The sequence below is a fragment of the Ambystoma mexicanum genome, chromosome 1q (genome assembly GCF_040938575.1).
Source record: "Ambystoma mexicanum isolate Mex_15411 chromosome 1q, UKY_AmexF1_1, whole genome shotgun sequence".
Taxonomy (NCBI): domain Eukaryota; kingdom Metazoa; phylum Chordata; class Amphibia; order Caudata; family Ambystomatidae; genus Ambystoma; species Ambystoma mexicanum.
The window spans coordinates 1,508,439,919-1,508,455,622 of record NC_090922.1 but is presented as its reverse complement, the minus strand read 5'-3'; the positions used below and the strand labels follow the sequence as shown (position 1 = coordinate 1,508,455,622).

At 47.4% G+C, this 15,704-nt stretch overlaps 1 protein-coding gene across 13 annotated transcripts in view; it reads left to right on the top strand.

Moving 5' to 3' along the window:
- Positions 1–15,704, top strand: part of PTPRF (protein tyrosine phosphatase receptor type F) — a 791,126-nt gene that overhangs the window by 350,067 nt on the left and 425,355 nt on the right. For all 13 annotated transcript variants that reach the window (XM_069642415.1, XM_069642423.1, XM_069642422.1 and 10 more), the window contains one exon: positions 5,361–5,529. In XM_069642415.1, coding sequence (XP_069498516.1) covers positions 5,436–5,529 — 94 coding nt within the window. In that variant the 5' untranslated portion in view covers positions 5,361–5,435. The remainder of the gene's footprint in view (positions 1–5,360; positions 5,530–15,704) is intronic.

Here is a 15,704-nt window from a genome sequence, read left to right as displayed (position 1 = left end):
GCTCTTATTGGGGCGCGGCAGGCTTGCTGTTCTTATTGCTGTTCTGCCGTCTTGCGCTTCTTAGTGGCACGCTGCGGGCCTGCTCTTATTGGGGCGCTGCAGGCTTGCTGTTCTTATTGCTGTTCTGCCGTCTTGCGTTTCTTAGTGGCACGCTGCGGGCCTGCTCTTATTGTCTAGAAGAGTGCTCCTTTTGCTGCACTCTTAACGTCTGGGTGCATGGGAAATTTACTGGTACTCCTTATGTTCTCCTGGTGGTGTGTTGTGGATTTGCATTCTGCCTCGCAGCCACACATTTCATTCACGTAGATGATGGTTGGTGGGGGTCCGAGTGGTGCGGTCTGGCGGATGCAGCTGGATTCTCCACTCTGCATGGGGTGGTCAGGATGGAATCCTCTTCTCCTGAAATGAACACATTACCTGAGTGGTTTGATTTTTGTGTGGGCTGGGGGGGGGTGGACTGGGTGGTGGGGGTGTTGTCTACTGGCACACTGGCCCATTCACAAATTGCAACTCGTTACTTTAAGAAAAAGAACAGTTAATGGATGTTAACGCAAATTTGGCCGCCTGTAATGCTGGCTGACCTTACCCACTGTGTAGTGCCCCAAGTCATCAGAGTGGCACACATTAGCCGGCATACCATACCACACTGTCCTGCCTGGTAGGGTTTTATGAAACAAAAGGGCTTGTTCCTACCACATAGTAAATTCATGACCGTACTTGTGATTTACAACCAATTTGTGCGTATTTCTTCAACAGTAAGCGAGACGTCCCCTGACGTTGTGGTGGGTGTGTGGGCTCCACACATATAGCAGCAAGTGGTGAATTAATTCATGGGCCTGCTTTATTAGTTAAGCAGATCTTGTTGTCTGTTTAGTAGACATTTTTTTAATATTTTTTAATTCATACTTTTAAACAGTGACGAACATGCAATGTTATCTTTAGCAGAAAAAGCATTTCTCCAATCACATAAGTATTGTGAACAAATATTGCATCATATTTGACAATTGCATGTGTGTTACAAACAAATATTTACATGCTGAAAAAAAAGTCGACAAGTATGATAAAAAAAGAGCAGAGAGGAGAAAGAGGGGCCGTTAGGATTCCAGTGTTTCCTGGGTGTGTTACAACAAATTGGTGCTTTTTTGTCCTGTGTGCTCTAAAAGTGAATAAAAGTCTGATTGTTCAGTCAGACATGTTGTCTGATTCCTAGTTAGAAGGACCAGACTATAGACCAGCTCAAGGGCTGGGACAGAGGACCAAACCTTCCTGGTAGGGTGACCAGATTGAAAAAGTGAAAAACAGGGACAGGGCCAATAACCTAAAAGTAGGACTAACTCTTGAAAGTGGCTGTTTAGGCGCTATACTTCAGTAGCGTTTGGAGGGGAAGGGGGTTTTACGTGTTACTGGTGGAATAAACACACATTAGTGATTCATCACAAAGCAACACTATCTTAAGCTGTACAGTGCAGCATTTCTACTGTGTGAGATGGTGCCTGCCTGCCTGCCACCTATGAAGACCTACTACCAAAAACCCGGACTGCCTCTTCCAATGGAAAAATAATCTTGCGGACGGAGCACCCAATTCCGGGACAGTCCCTGCAAAATTGGGACAGTCTGAGCCAGTCTGAGCTTGCATGTGTTGTAGAACACCACCCCCCGCGCGCGCCAAAGAGAATCGTGCAAGTCAGATGCGCGTCCTGTTGTTTATTGCTTGGTTGACTTCAGCTCTGTGCTATTTTCTTCTTGCATTGAAACATTTTATCGATTTCGAAAATAGATACACAATTCACACTGTCAGGCACGTTATACACGCTACGCGCCCGCAGCCATCTGACAAATACCGTTTGTACAGGAACAGTGCTGAAAAAATAACCGGGGCTATGATAAATGGATTTAAAAAGTGAGAAAAATATGGAAGTAAGGCAGGAGGCAGTCTACCGCTAATTCATGAGAGCCTGGATTCCCAAACTGGTACGATGGCTGTTAAAAAGCAGAGTGAGAGATTGAGTGATAGCGAGCAAGAGATCACAAGAGAGAGATGGAAAGAGATTGCGAGAGAGAAATCGAGCGAGAGACGAGGGGATGGAGAAAGATAGGTTGAGATCGAGCAATCGCAAGCAAGAGATCACGAGAGAGATCAAGATCAAGACAGATCGAGCAAGAGATAGGAAGATTGAGAGGGATGGATTGAGAGGGATGGATTGAGAGGGATGGATTGAGAGGGATGGATTGAGGGATGGATTGAGAGATCGAGAGAGATGGATTGAGAGGGATGGATTGAGAAATTGAGAGATCGGGAGAGCGAGATCGAGAGATTGAGAGATCGGGAGAGAGATTGAGTAAGAGAGGTTGAGAACAAACGATCGCAAGCAAGAGATTGCAAGAGAGAGAGATCAAGCAATAGAGAGGGAGGTCGAAATCGAATGATCGCGAGCAAGATATTGAGAGAGAGTTGGAGGTTGTGAGAGAGTTGGAGGTTGAGAGAGAGTTGGAGGTTGAGAGAGAGTTGGAGGTTGAGAGAGAGTTGGAGGTTGAGAGAGAGTTGGGGAGAGAGTGACAGAGAGCAAAACAGAGGTCGAGAACAAGCAATTGTGAGCTAGAGATCACCAGAGAGAGAGATTGAGAGAGAGAGGTCGAGATCGAGCAATCGCGAGCAAGAGATCATGAGAGATCAAGAGAAAGAGAGAGAGGTCAATCTTTCGTGCAGAATGGAGCGCCCTCTGGGTGAATGCGGTGGATTGCCCTCTTCTGGGATTTGGACTCTGGAAGGTAAATTGTGTAGTCAGTCGCCTGAAGGATCTCGTGCTTTAGGGTCCTTTCGTTGCTCAGGTTTCAGAAGGAAGGGGTCCCCGGAACGCCTTACCAGTACAATTACGCAAAACCGAGAATTATCTTGCGTTCCGGAAAACAGTTGAAAACGGTTCTTTTCAACCAGTACGAATGACCCCTGTGCAGCTACCTCTTACTTTTCTACCTCTCTGCGCCTGGATGCCTGCGGGCTTTGGCGCAGTATAAATATAACAACATAACATAACATGCTGGGATTTGCCTCCTGTTAGCCCATCCTTGCCAGGATAATAGTGGTGCGTGAATGTGGGTGTAGTACTCTTGGGTATCAGGCAGGGGGGTTTAGCTAGCAACTTTGGGGTCCCGATATCATCTAATGACGGACCTATAGTCATTTTAGAACATGTTTGTGCCAGTGGAACGTCCCTCACCTGTTGGGGTACCCCGCTGCTGTCTGCCCTTGATTGCGCATTTCTCTCAATGGGACCATGGAGCTGCTCCTGCTTGAGTAATGGTTGCCCTGTGGGTTAGGTCTCTCACAGGGCATCCCACTCGGGGTAGAATTCTGAGAATCCCACCTGCAACCAATGAGAAAGGGCAGTTGGACTCCAATCTCCCTCTATGCGCACGAACCTTTGAACGGTTTCAAAGAAAGCCACTGGTACGGATTTATTTGGCATCAGTTTCTCCTGACTCGGTCTGCATGAATGACTTGTGCTCTTGAAGCTCACCCTTGTCCCTTACCATCCAATGGCCTGCAGGTCTGCCTGTCCTCAGCCACCCCGCCTGTCTTCTCACAACCTTGGGGGGTTGCAGCTCGCCCCTGTCCCTTACTATCCAATGGAATGGCCTGCAGGTCTGCTTGCCCAGCCTGTCACCTTCCAACCTTGTGGAGGAGGGCTGCAGCTCACCCCTGTCCCTTGCCATCCAATGGTCTGCAGGTCTGCCTGTCCTCAGCCACCCCGTCTGTCTTCTCCAAACCTTGGGGAGGAGGGCTGCAGCTCACCCCTGTCCCTTGCCATCCAATGGCCTGCAGGTCTGCCTGTCCTCAGCCTCCCCGCCAGTCTTCTCCCAAACTTGGGGTGTGGGGGGGGTTGCAGCTCACCCCCGTCCTCTGCCATCCAATGGCCTGCAGGTCTGCCTGTCCTCAGCCACCAGCCTGTCTTCGCCCCGCCTCGGAGAGGAGGGCTGCTTCTGCAACGCACGCGCCTTGGGCAGCAATTCCTGGCTGCAGGCCACAGAGGCAGAGAGATGCACGTTTCAGAAAGCTGTGGGAGCAGGCCGCCAGTACAAAGGCCTGTGGAGGCCTGGCAGAGAAGCAGGAACCCCCTACTGCCCCTTGGCACCCAAAGGGCAGGGCAGCGTGGTGAACAGTGCCCGCCCAGTGTAAACGTGTTCAGGGTGCAGTGCACTGGAAGCTTGTCTGTCACGCCCTCGATGCACTTCTAGTGTACAATTGTTGAGCTGTAACCAACTTTACATGGAGGACTTGATGTCGAGGTCTGGTCGTTCCTTTACAATGAAAAACGAATATGTTTGTCTCCCAAAAAAAGTCCAAGTAAGCCAGTTTCTCGGTATGCAGGCCCTCCACAAATGAGAAACTGTGCTTTCCAGGGCCCTATTTCTTAACTTGTTTGAATGGCTTCATGGGGGCTGTACAAAATCATGAAGGCGTCTTGTTTTATCTCCGGAAAGTATGCAGCTGTGGCCCTTCACAGCGTACCCAGAGCCATGGCTTGGGTGTGTGCTCACATGGAAAGCAAGTGAGCAGCGTTTTCCCATAATGCTCTCAAAAGGGGGAAATAACCTGGTGTACCCCAATTTGCAACCCCGGGTAACCGGGCATCGAGGGCTGTATTTCTCCCTTTTTAGTTTTGGGCTTAGTGTGCAGATGGGGAGAAATGGCCTATGACGACGGAGGCAAAGCTTGTAGGTCTTGTTTGGGTATGTGCCCACCCAGTGACTGCCCATGGCCATACACATCCCTATGGCCATTCCCACCCAGTTCCCAACCCTACCCACCCAAAACACTGCCTCATGGGAACTATTTCAGCTCGCTTTAATGAAGCCTTACCATCAAACTTTGCATCTCCTGGATTTTTCAAAGCAGACTTCTGAGAGTTAATGACTTAATTGCAGCTGTAAACCTACTACTGGTGTAATGAAAATGTCTGAGCCCAGTCTGGCTTCAGCCACTCGATTTATAAGCACTATGCGTGTCTTTCACTGAAGTCCTGTTAAAAACAATCATTGGCAAAGCCAACCCTTTTGGCTTGTGTATAGGTATTGGGCCCCTGCCAGGCACTGCTATTAGATGCCCAGGTACTCGCACCACTTTGCACCCTCCAACGGCCACTTAACACCACTACGGCAGTGCCTGGCAAGTGCCTTTTCCAAGCCTACACACAAGCCCAAAGCTTGACTACTATAGTGTCTAAATGGACCTGGTCTCGGTGGCACCCAGAGACGCAAGGGGCATCACTCTGTGACCCCAGTGCCCCGCTTTCTGCATGTGCATCATTGTGGGTTTACACCTGGTCTCTAAATTGCACCCTCTGTTCTTGCTTTTTCAGGCTGCATCTGAACATCGAGTCCCCAATGAACTGACGAAGCGCCCGAGGCCTAGAAAGACCTACTCTGCGTGGGAGATGCCACCAACGCCGCCGCAGGCTGGCTGCGTGCCCGGCCTTCTCATGCCACTGCTGCTGCTCTGTTTCCTGGCGACGTGGGCAGGGGCAGACAGTAAGTACCCCCCTGTCTCGCACTGCGCCGCTCCCGGAGTCTTCAACATATGTTTTGTTTGGGGGTTCGGGGGTGAACTTAATTCACTGATTTTCATGTATTTCGTTTCCGTCTTATGCACCAGCTGGTGCGTGTGTGCTGGAGCGCGGGCTATGAATAAACGCACAGCCGCTCGCCCGCAGGCAGGCTCTCGTGGAGGCAGGCAATCCAGCAGGTTCATGCACTGGCCGTTTAGCCGCTTCCACTATAAAGTCAACCTTACCCTGGTCTGCCTTCAACCACTTGATTTATAAGTACCTGCCATGTCCTTCACTGAGGTCCTGTTAAAAACAAGCATTGGCAAAGCCAAACGTTTTGGCTTGTGAATAAGTATTAGGCATTTGCCAGGCACGTATGCCCGGGTACTTGCAACATTGTACATCGATGGCCAGGTACTACCACTGCGGCTGTGCCTGGTAAGTGTGCTGGCAGCATGAAGGAATTCACAGACAATAGATTCCAGATTCAAAACAAACAATTTTACTAACTTAAATGTCAGGATGGAGTAAGGCCTAACTTGCCCAATGCGAAGGTGGGATTTCCCTACCTAAATAAAACGAAGGGAAGTCTGAGTCAAAGAGTTCAACTTAAAATCCTGTGTCCAACACCTATGCTTGCCCTCACAACTAATCTATACTATGTGTAGGGATGCCAGCAACCAAAAGAAAACAGTGTTTAGCTTTAAGTTCTTAGCTTCTGCCAGCTCGCAGCTTCTTTTCAGCTCCCTTCCCCAAGTGTAAAATAGTTCCACAAAAAGAAGTGTCCCATTTCCCTTTCTTAGAGTTAGGATGCATTCGTCTTATTCAGGTCTCTGGGTTTCCCTTCCCCAAGTTCCAAGTCACACAGTTCAAACAACCTTGAAATGAAATGCTCCTGGTTAGAACTCGGGGTTCCCTTCCCCAAGTTTCAAGTGACACCGTTAAAAAATAAATATATATATATATATATATATATATATATATATATATATATATATATATCCATGTCTCCACAGTTCAGTTAATGTTGTTTTTAAATATTTGTTCAGATCATTTGGAGCTTGCATACAGGTTGAACATTCGCCTGTTGATCATGATTTCTGCATATTGTTGTTTGTTTCGAGTTATATTCCTTTTTGCACTTCAATGCTAGCCCGCTAGCATTGCCGAGTAGTTTTTATGAAGGGCGAGTACCATTTGCATGATACTCGACCTTGCTGGCGAGTACGGGAATGTTAGAAAAACATTTTTCATTTACTGCAAACATACTTTGTTCACAGTAAATGGCTAATAGAAGTTTAACTGTGCATGCTTGACAGCATTGCACCAAATATGAAGTCTGCTAATGTCGACATGCACCATTTTACACAAAGCACTGGTAAATATTTTGCCTCCAGTCACATTGGGGCAAGTGTATTTCTCTTAGGTCGAGTATGTAAATTAAGGAGCTTGTCCTGCAGATCTAGTGGGATTTTTAAGGATTTGCAAGGCCTGACCATATAATGCTTTGCTTGTAATAGTTCTTTAACACTTCAATAAATAATGGTTTGCTTGGATTTAAAGTTTTCTCCCTCCTTCTGGGTACCAAATGTTTTTATTCTGTTTAGTAGCAAGGTTGTAAATTCAGTTCGATATTCAATAATTAGCCTCTTGCTTATGGTTCATTTTCACTTCATCTGTAGTTCAGTAGTTGCCTGTTTCACTTTAATTGCAATGGTCCTTGTTCAGAGACTTTCAAAAATGTGTTTGTCACACGCGATCGCTCCGTTACAAAGTATTCCGATCTGTTTGCTAATTGACAATGAAAGGGACAGGAGACTTTTAAAAATGTGCTATTCCGAATCACGCGTCAACTCCGTAAAAAATATCCCCATCGGTTTGATAATTGAAAATGAAAGGGATCGGAGACTTACGAAAACGTGCTATTACGAAGCTTGCGACCATACCGATTACACAATATACAAGAAATAGAGTTTGCACACGCATGCTCTAGGTTTCCTCATCCCCAGAAACTCACTGCTGTCTTTTATGAGTTTGTGCTGCAGCGTGGATCACACAGCCTTCTTCATTTAGCGCCAGGGCTCCAGTTCCTGCACCTCAGACACTCCTGGCATGGTCCTCCATCACAGGGGAACGCGCATGTTGAATGGAAAAGAAAAGGGCAGCCTTCCTGCACAGCTCCCTTCACATTTCCCAGTCTGCTCCAGGGAGTCACAACACCTATATCGTGATTTTGGTTCCTCTGCTGCATGCACCAGCCTCCTGGTCCTTCTCCTGTCATTCTCCTTTGCCACTGGGTTGGGCTCCAGTTATACACCTGCAGCCCTTTAACAGGCTGCAGGTGTGGATAACCAATCAGTCTGACCACCATTAAAGAGACATGCCTGACCTTCACTGCTCTTAGCAGGCATCTTCTTTGTCCCAGTAATAGTGGTAAAAGAACATAGTCTTCATAGCTCCGAGTTGCCTCTTCTTCGTCCTAGTACTGTCAAATGTCAACTGTGGGGAAATGATTGGAGCTGACTTATGATAGCCCATACAGGTGGGGGAAGGGTTGGGCTGGTTGTCACTAGGGAAAGGGGGCTAGCATGTCTCGCCTAAGGGCAACCCACTCACAGTTCCCAAAGACCCCCCATTCAAGTGATCCTCCCTCGCTACTCTGCCCCCAGAGTCGTGATCCAATAGCAATGGCCTTTCCCTGGCCACCGGTGCAAGGGGTCCAGGAGTGAGACTACACTCAGGTTTCTCAAAAAAGTCCCTTTCCCAAGCCTACACAAATGCCCAATCTGTTGGTATTGCCAATTCTTGACTACTATAGTGGCTATATGGACATAGTCTCAGTTGTGGCGGGTATCGCTCAGTGACCCCAGGGCCTCACTTTCTACATGTACATACTCCCACCCCTAGTCATCCATCCCTTCACTCACCGGCAGATCGGTAGGCTTGCCCACTGAGAGTCAGACTCGCAGGCAGGCAGGCAGGCAGGCAGGCAAACAATCAGCTATTCTGGCAAACTCACGAACTGAAAATCACACCCAAATAGGTCATACTGAAAGTCTCATCCACAATCAGTCAGGTAGGCTCATCTGCAGGATGCAGAGAGAGGCCCAACAGCTGATGGTGCCTAAGATACCCCCACACACACTAGGTTCTATGACCACTATGAGGGTAGTTGCTCCTTTGTCCTTAATCCTAAATCAGTTCTTTAGGGCTGCAAAGGCCGACATCTTGGTACGGCCGGCATTTCTGAATTCTGATTCCTAGAGGGCAGAGAAGTTTGTTCTTTCAGTTATGCTGTTAGGGTGCGGTTGGTAAACTTCTCCAGGACATCGCACATGAAGGGTAATTTCATTCATTTTTTATTGGCCTCTATAGTGCAGACAAGCATGCTGAAGGGTAACCAAGGTTTTTTTTTATGGTATGTACGGGTAACCAAGCAGATCATGCATAATATGTAAATCCAAAACCTATTGTTTCAGTGTGTGATGTGAAAAACTAAGACGTAGTAATAACATCTATAAGATATTCTGAAAAAAGGATAGGAACAATGACTTGTGCCTAGAGAGATCCAAAAAGTGGGCATAACAGGCGGTCGGTGCACTCCAGAGACAGAATGGAGGGTAGGGTTTCTCTAAGCATGCACAGTCTTAACCATGTTGGCTTTTCAGCAGCATGGGCAGGGCTTTAGCTCACATCTCACGATACCATACTCGGTTTGTCTTTGAGCCCCCTCCCCTTCTACTGTGGTGTATTATCTGAAGGTGGCCTTGGTGGGTGCGTAGAAAGCGCTTACGAGGCTGCGCCTCTTCTGCAGTCACAACGCAGAGATGATTGAATTTTCTGGGTGACCTGGCGTCTTCCATCAGGGTGACCGCAACACCATTACCATGTTGGTGCAGCCTCATTATTTTCCACTTTCGCTGAAGGCACATGTTTCAGTTTATTCTGCCAGCCTCAGATGTACTCGACCCGGCATCTGTTCTTTGCCATTCGCTATCGGTTCTCATTGCTGCCGGAGTGGTCTGCTGGCCCTGGGTTCCTTCTACCCCCAAGGGCAGGTAGTATAACCCCCAAGGCGTAGTGTTTTTTTATCTGCCCTTGGTGGGAGGGGATGGGTTATTGTTCCACCCGTTTTAGGGGCAGGGGGCATTATTCCATCTGCCCTTGGGGATGCTCATTCTATCCCCCATGGTTGGCTATTCTACATGCCCTTTGGGGGGGTGGAGGGGTATTCCACCTACCCTCTGAGGTTATTCTATCTGTCCTTAAGGGAGTTATTCTACTTACCTTGGGATGGCTTATTCCATCTGCCCTTGGGTTTTATTCTACCTGCCCTTTGATGGGTTAGTCTGCCCACCACTGGGAAGGTTATTCTACCCTCCCTTGGGGTTTATTCTACCAACCCTTGGGGCCAGGAGGCTGCTTCTACCTCCACTGCCCTTTTTTTGTTGGGGGGGGGGTTATTCTATGCATCCATGGTTGGTTATTCTACCTGATCTTAGATGGGTTATTCTACCTGCCCTTGGGGTAGAGGTGGGAGTCTACCCACCCTTGGTGGGGGGGTAGAGGGGGGTGTTATTCTACCCTCCCTTGGGGTTTATGCTGCCACCCCTTGGGCTTGGGAGGCTTATTGGACCCTCCATTGCGAAGTTATTCCACCCAGCCATGGGTGCTACTCCACCCAACCATGTGGGAATCATTCCACCTGCCTTTTGGAGGGGTATTTTACCCACCTCTGGGAGGCTTATTCCACCTGCCTTTGGGCACAGTACCCGCTTTCTTACCTTTTGCATACCTGTTAATGTACCTCCATCTCCGCCCTGTCCTCATCTCTTCCCTATTCCCTTGTATCGTTTTTCTCCCTTTAACTATATTTTCATTTCGTATCCCATGTTGTCCCCGCCTGCTCCCCTATGGAACACCTCCACCGCCTCTATGCTCCACCTCCCCCACCTCCCAACCTCCCTTTTACCCCACCTCCACCCCACCTGTACCATCTTCCGGGGCACCAGTGGTCCAAGTATGAATACCGGTTTCAAAACCATCAATCAGCTCTACACCTCTAGTACACCAAAAGGGATCTGAACAGATTGGAAGCACAAGCAAATTATAAACCTCCTTGTCCTATTTTGGTAACTTGGACGGAACGGCAGGCATATCTCCGCAAGGACGTGGATTGTTGGTTAGTTGCAACACAGCGAAAATACAATTATTACCCAATGATACAAGAGACTGTCCAGTCAAGGTGGTATACAAATATCTACTTTATTATTATCACAACAGACTGTTCAATCACACTATAAAATACAATCCACCCTGTGCAGGAATGCAGAGGACAGTCAGTTTCAAGAAGGAAAGGGGGATACACTCTGGATACCGACAGGAGGGGGTAGTCTGTAAAGTAATCGCAATAGTTCACGGATGCTTGGTTTCAGCACAAAGGGAGCAATGAGTCGTAAAATGTCACTAGGGGCCTTCAGAGAAGGACCAGGGGGACAGAACCACAATGTACCCTGTGTGGATCGTGGTCTGGAATCCTTGTCTCAGTGCTGGTTGTCTGGTCTGAAGCACTACTTGAGGCATCTTGGATGGCGTTAGTGACTGCGGTATGACAACAGTCAGTGGTGCAGTCGGTTGCAGCTCGAGGGGCTCAACTGGCTCGAATATGTCTTTTAATGCAGATGCTGGTTGATGCTCATCGATGCACTCGTCCTAGCATCTTCGCTGGGCTCATGTGGTCCTTTAAAGCAGATGGCCCAAAGCTGAGGAGAGTGTTGCAGGCAACAGCCTTGTTCTAGTTTGGTTCAGAGACTCTCTGGCACTTCCCACCTAGGAAGCTTGCTTTCCTAGCCTAGCAGGACACACTGTGTGCTGGCTGAGTAGTGGTTCTGGAGCTGCTGGAGGGTCCTCTGGATTCAGCATCTCCCTCTGTTCCCTGGGAGATGTTTAGGAGAGGGATCTTGCTTCCCTCTTTGGAAATCCTGGCCTTCATTCACTTGCGGAAGCTGTAAGGCAGACTGCACCTTCAGCGAGGGTCTAAATGAGTTCTTCGTGTTACTCCTTGCAAAGTCTTCAGATCTGCCAAAAGAGGGGCTCAACCCTCCTTTAAAGTGAAATGGGCCCCAGTGATTGGTGTAGGCTAAGCCTACCTTAATAAACCAATCTTGGGTCCCCCCAACAATCTCATGTATGCATGAGGTCATGACCAGAGTGCTTTGCAACAGCAAAGGGGTGAAACATGTACTACTAAGTCCCACCCATCTTCCTGTGTGTTGTGGATCAAAGGGCCCTCTGGTTAATTGAGCTCTCTCTGGTTCCTAATTAAAGTGGCAGGTCTCCCTTTAAGCTGCAGCCAGGTAGGATTTTCTGTCGGCGTCAAACCACTTACTCGTACCTTCTGAATGTGGTCCCCCTCCGCGGATGACTACTGTAAACAATTGTCACAGACCTGACATTTCACTACCCTTGATACTGAATGGTGGGATCTAGCTTCAGGTTAACACAGATGTATATCAAAGGTGTTTGGGTTTCCTGTCTTTTGTTAGCCCTGCGGACAGGCCTCTCGTGGGCCTGCTTGAATTAACTCATCAGTATACATAGCTGCCATCAGCAGAGCCAACAAAGGACAGGGCAGATTCATGAAGCCTTTGTCATTGAATCCAGCTGGCCATGTCAGAAGGAAGGTTTTGCCCTCCCCCTTTTGAGATGACTTGATGTACTCCCTGGCTGTCACATTCCAACTAAATGTGGGGGGGGGGCAGGCCTCTAGGCTGTGTCTAACCTGAGTACATGGGTCTGTTTGCCATGCGGTGAGCATGTGTGCGGATTAGCCCCGCACATTTTCCAAGGTTGATCTCCCATCATTTAATTTCATATAAAATTTCAAAAAAGTTCAGGCGAATGCACACCCACCATGGGGACGGACGAGTTCCTTACACTCGCTCTCGCACACACACACACTCGCACACTCTCTGTGGTCTCGAAATGGTATATTTGGACAGTTTTAGTGAAATTGTTGAGATGTTTTATCCAAATCGATTAATTTAGATTGGCATTCACTTTTTATTATAAAATAATGACTTGTCACTTTAAGTTAGTCAACCTATTTTCATGCTGGACCTTTTTAGTGCTAGATTCTAGTGCCATTTCAGTGTTTCTTTGGACATTACCCTTTTAAATGCTAAATTGCTTTGCTTCACAGTCTTTGTATTTATTTATTTTTTATATTTATAGCAGCACACCAAGCCCTCCTCCCTTCTATGCTATGTACAGCCTGTTACTTGTGCTTTCAACTATCTATCTTTAATCCCCAGTACTGTGGCACAGCCTAACCAATTCTTTATGGCAGAGGTGTATACATTGACTTTGTTTCTTGTATCCTTCCTTAGTTCATCGCCTCGCCTCTAGATTCATGGGGCGGTATGGCTGCCTCAGCTGGTATCGTTTGTCACCTGTGAAATGAAGAGGCATGCTGTAGCAGTAGTCGTCAGACAATCTAGTATAACAGTGCACACATGAGGGAACCTGGGAGGCATAAAAGGCCCCCTCAAGGGCAGGTAATTAAGAGGAGATAGAAATGAGAGTGTAATGTGCAAAGAAGAAGACACAGTGGTGGCAATCCAGTCAGAAGTAGGAGAACCAAACAGATGCCGGAACGTTGAAATAGCAGATTTCACCTGCTTGTTCAGTGAGGGTCCTATTCCCCCCCCCCCTGCACCCTCTAAACCACGAGTTGCAGGTGCAGCGGAGGGCGTTCGAGAAGGCTGCATTTCCCCATGTGAGCCTGATTTTAGAGCTTGCCGTGCCAGAAGTGTGTCAGAGACCGAGGTAAGGAGCTGTAGGTGAGCTGTTGGTCTTGGGAGCGAGAGGAGCTCCTTTGTCGAGTGGCCAGACCAGAGACACCTTCAGTAAGGAAGGGTGTGGGTCCCTGCAAAGCCAGAAGCAATAAAAGTTGTGCCCAAAGTCATGGAAGCTGTGCAACCCCCCGAACGAGGATCAAAGAAGCCAGGGAGTCAAAGCTAGCATTCTGATTCCTTGCACAAGCACTGCCGGCAACAGTATCCAATCCCAGCTTCTCTCGTGTAGAAGTAGAAGCAAGCTGAAGTGTTTAATTGAACTTTTGACAGTGGGAAATGTATCACTCGTGTGTGAACGATCATTGTCCCAAACACTTGCGTACCAGTGGCAAGTGTAATCCATTGCCGACCATTTAAAACTTCGTAAACTAAAGGAAGCAGTGGTCGCCTGTGACGAAAAACAATTCTCAAGCGAGAGTATTCCCCTATTGACACTGAAAGCAGCCTTTCTAAAAGCCAGAAAACAATCCAAGCAAGACTGTGAGCCCAATAGAAGCTTAACTTTGCTTAAGATACAAGTGTGCAAGTATTACCTGCAGCCAAAAGAGTGGCACCAAGGCTTCTGGGTAATTAGTTCGCTAAAAGTTGGCATAGAGGTGAAGGCAAAGTTGGGGGAAGGGAAACCTTGCTGCTTATAAAGATTATTTGCAGTTGACACAACCTATATTGCCAAAGACTGTAAGAGAAAGAGAGAAGTGGGTCATGCAGGCAAATCTAAGTTGTTGTTGTGGCAGACAGACCAGAGAGGCAAAGAGGCTGCCCCTTTTGAAGAAATGTTCAGAGGAAGAGTGCTTTTCCTGTTGGAAGGTGTTGAAGTTCCTTAACCTAAATCTTGTCAGAATTCAAACCTTTTGGTGGTATTAGAAAGTACTCAATTTGTAGTGGTATTACAAAGTACTCGAGCTGTGGTGGTATAGCTGGTTGTCAGTAGATGCAAGACTTCAGTAGCACAAGTGAAGTGGAATTGTTTGAGGCAATGGAGTGTGCCCTCATGGTGACCTCTCGTATAAGTGAAGTTGCTAAAGTAGAAGCAGCAGCACTGTGAAGTCATCCTGACAGATATACCTATTGTGAATCCTAATCTTGTGAGTAGAGAGATAACCGCTTACCAAGACTTGTGTTTCACTAACATTTATAGAAGTTGAATTTCTTTTGAACTATGTCAAGTCTTCTTGGATAACTGGAAGTGGTGGCAAAGCATTGCAGCTGGGAATAACATTGGTGCTATTTTGAAGAAGTGGACGGTCCATATTTCACCAAGAAGAAAAGAGTTGCTATTGTTGGAACTTTGCTTAAAAAAGTTACCTTGACTTTGAAACATCAAGAACTGATCTGAGACGATCTACGTGGATTTCATGGTTTCTTTGTTTTGTTGAACATTGGAATTGAATTCACTCTGAATCCTAGGGAAGGAAACTCAAATAACCTATCATATCGTATGACCCAGGTCATTGAGCGGTTTTCAAGAAACTGTGCATTTTGTTGGTGTTATTTGAATTGCTATATATAGTGTTCTTTGTATTTGATGTTTAGTGTGAGAGCAAGACATCCTGTGTTAGTGCTTATCGTTAGGCAGGGAAATCCTCAGCAGAGAAGTGGATAGTGAGGCATTTAAAATGGCATGTTTTGAACAATTATCAAACAGTGGTCCGGCTCACATTGCTGACCTCTCACAATATCCATCTGCTTCACTAAGGGGAGCCAGTGGCCCTCCAAGAAGGCTTGTTCCTGAATGGGTTTGTGAGAAGTTGCCCAGTGTGTTTGTGGCTTCTATTTGGAGCGTTTTGATCTCCCAGCCTCTTTCTCACATGACTCTTCCTCTTCCCTTGTTCACTCTGGGCCCTAATCACTTATCCTGGCCTCTTCAATTCGTTAGCCTTTTCTTCCTTTCTTTCTTCCTCCTCCCTGCCCATTTCCTATGCCGTTTGTTGCGCCTAGAGGCTGGTCTCATACCAGAAAGCGCACTCTTCGCGTGGGACTTTTTGTCGGTGCCTTCTGCTTTAAGAGAAACAATTGATTAACATGCAGCATGTGTAGAAATTGGGAAAAGGCAATAGTTTGCTCAGTAAAGCCCAGAAAGGCCATCGCGTGGCGCATTAAGCTCTCCCTGACAGCGCCAGAAAGGTCAGCGCAAACACTTCCAGTCAATAACCGCTATAATCCACAGCTTCACTTAGGCGGCCGAGGCTCACCGGGGATCGAATGAAGAATGAGTACTGAAGCAGGGTGCTGGGAAATAGACTAATATAGCAATATTATCACGATTATAGAAAGTGTGCCTTGACGCATTAATCGTGCTTCT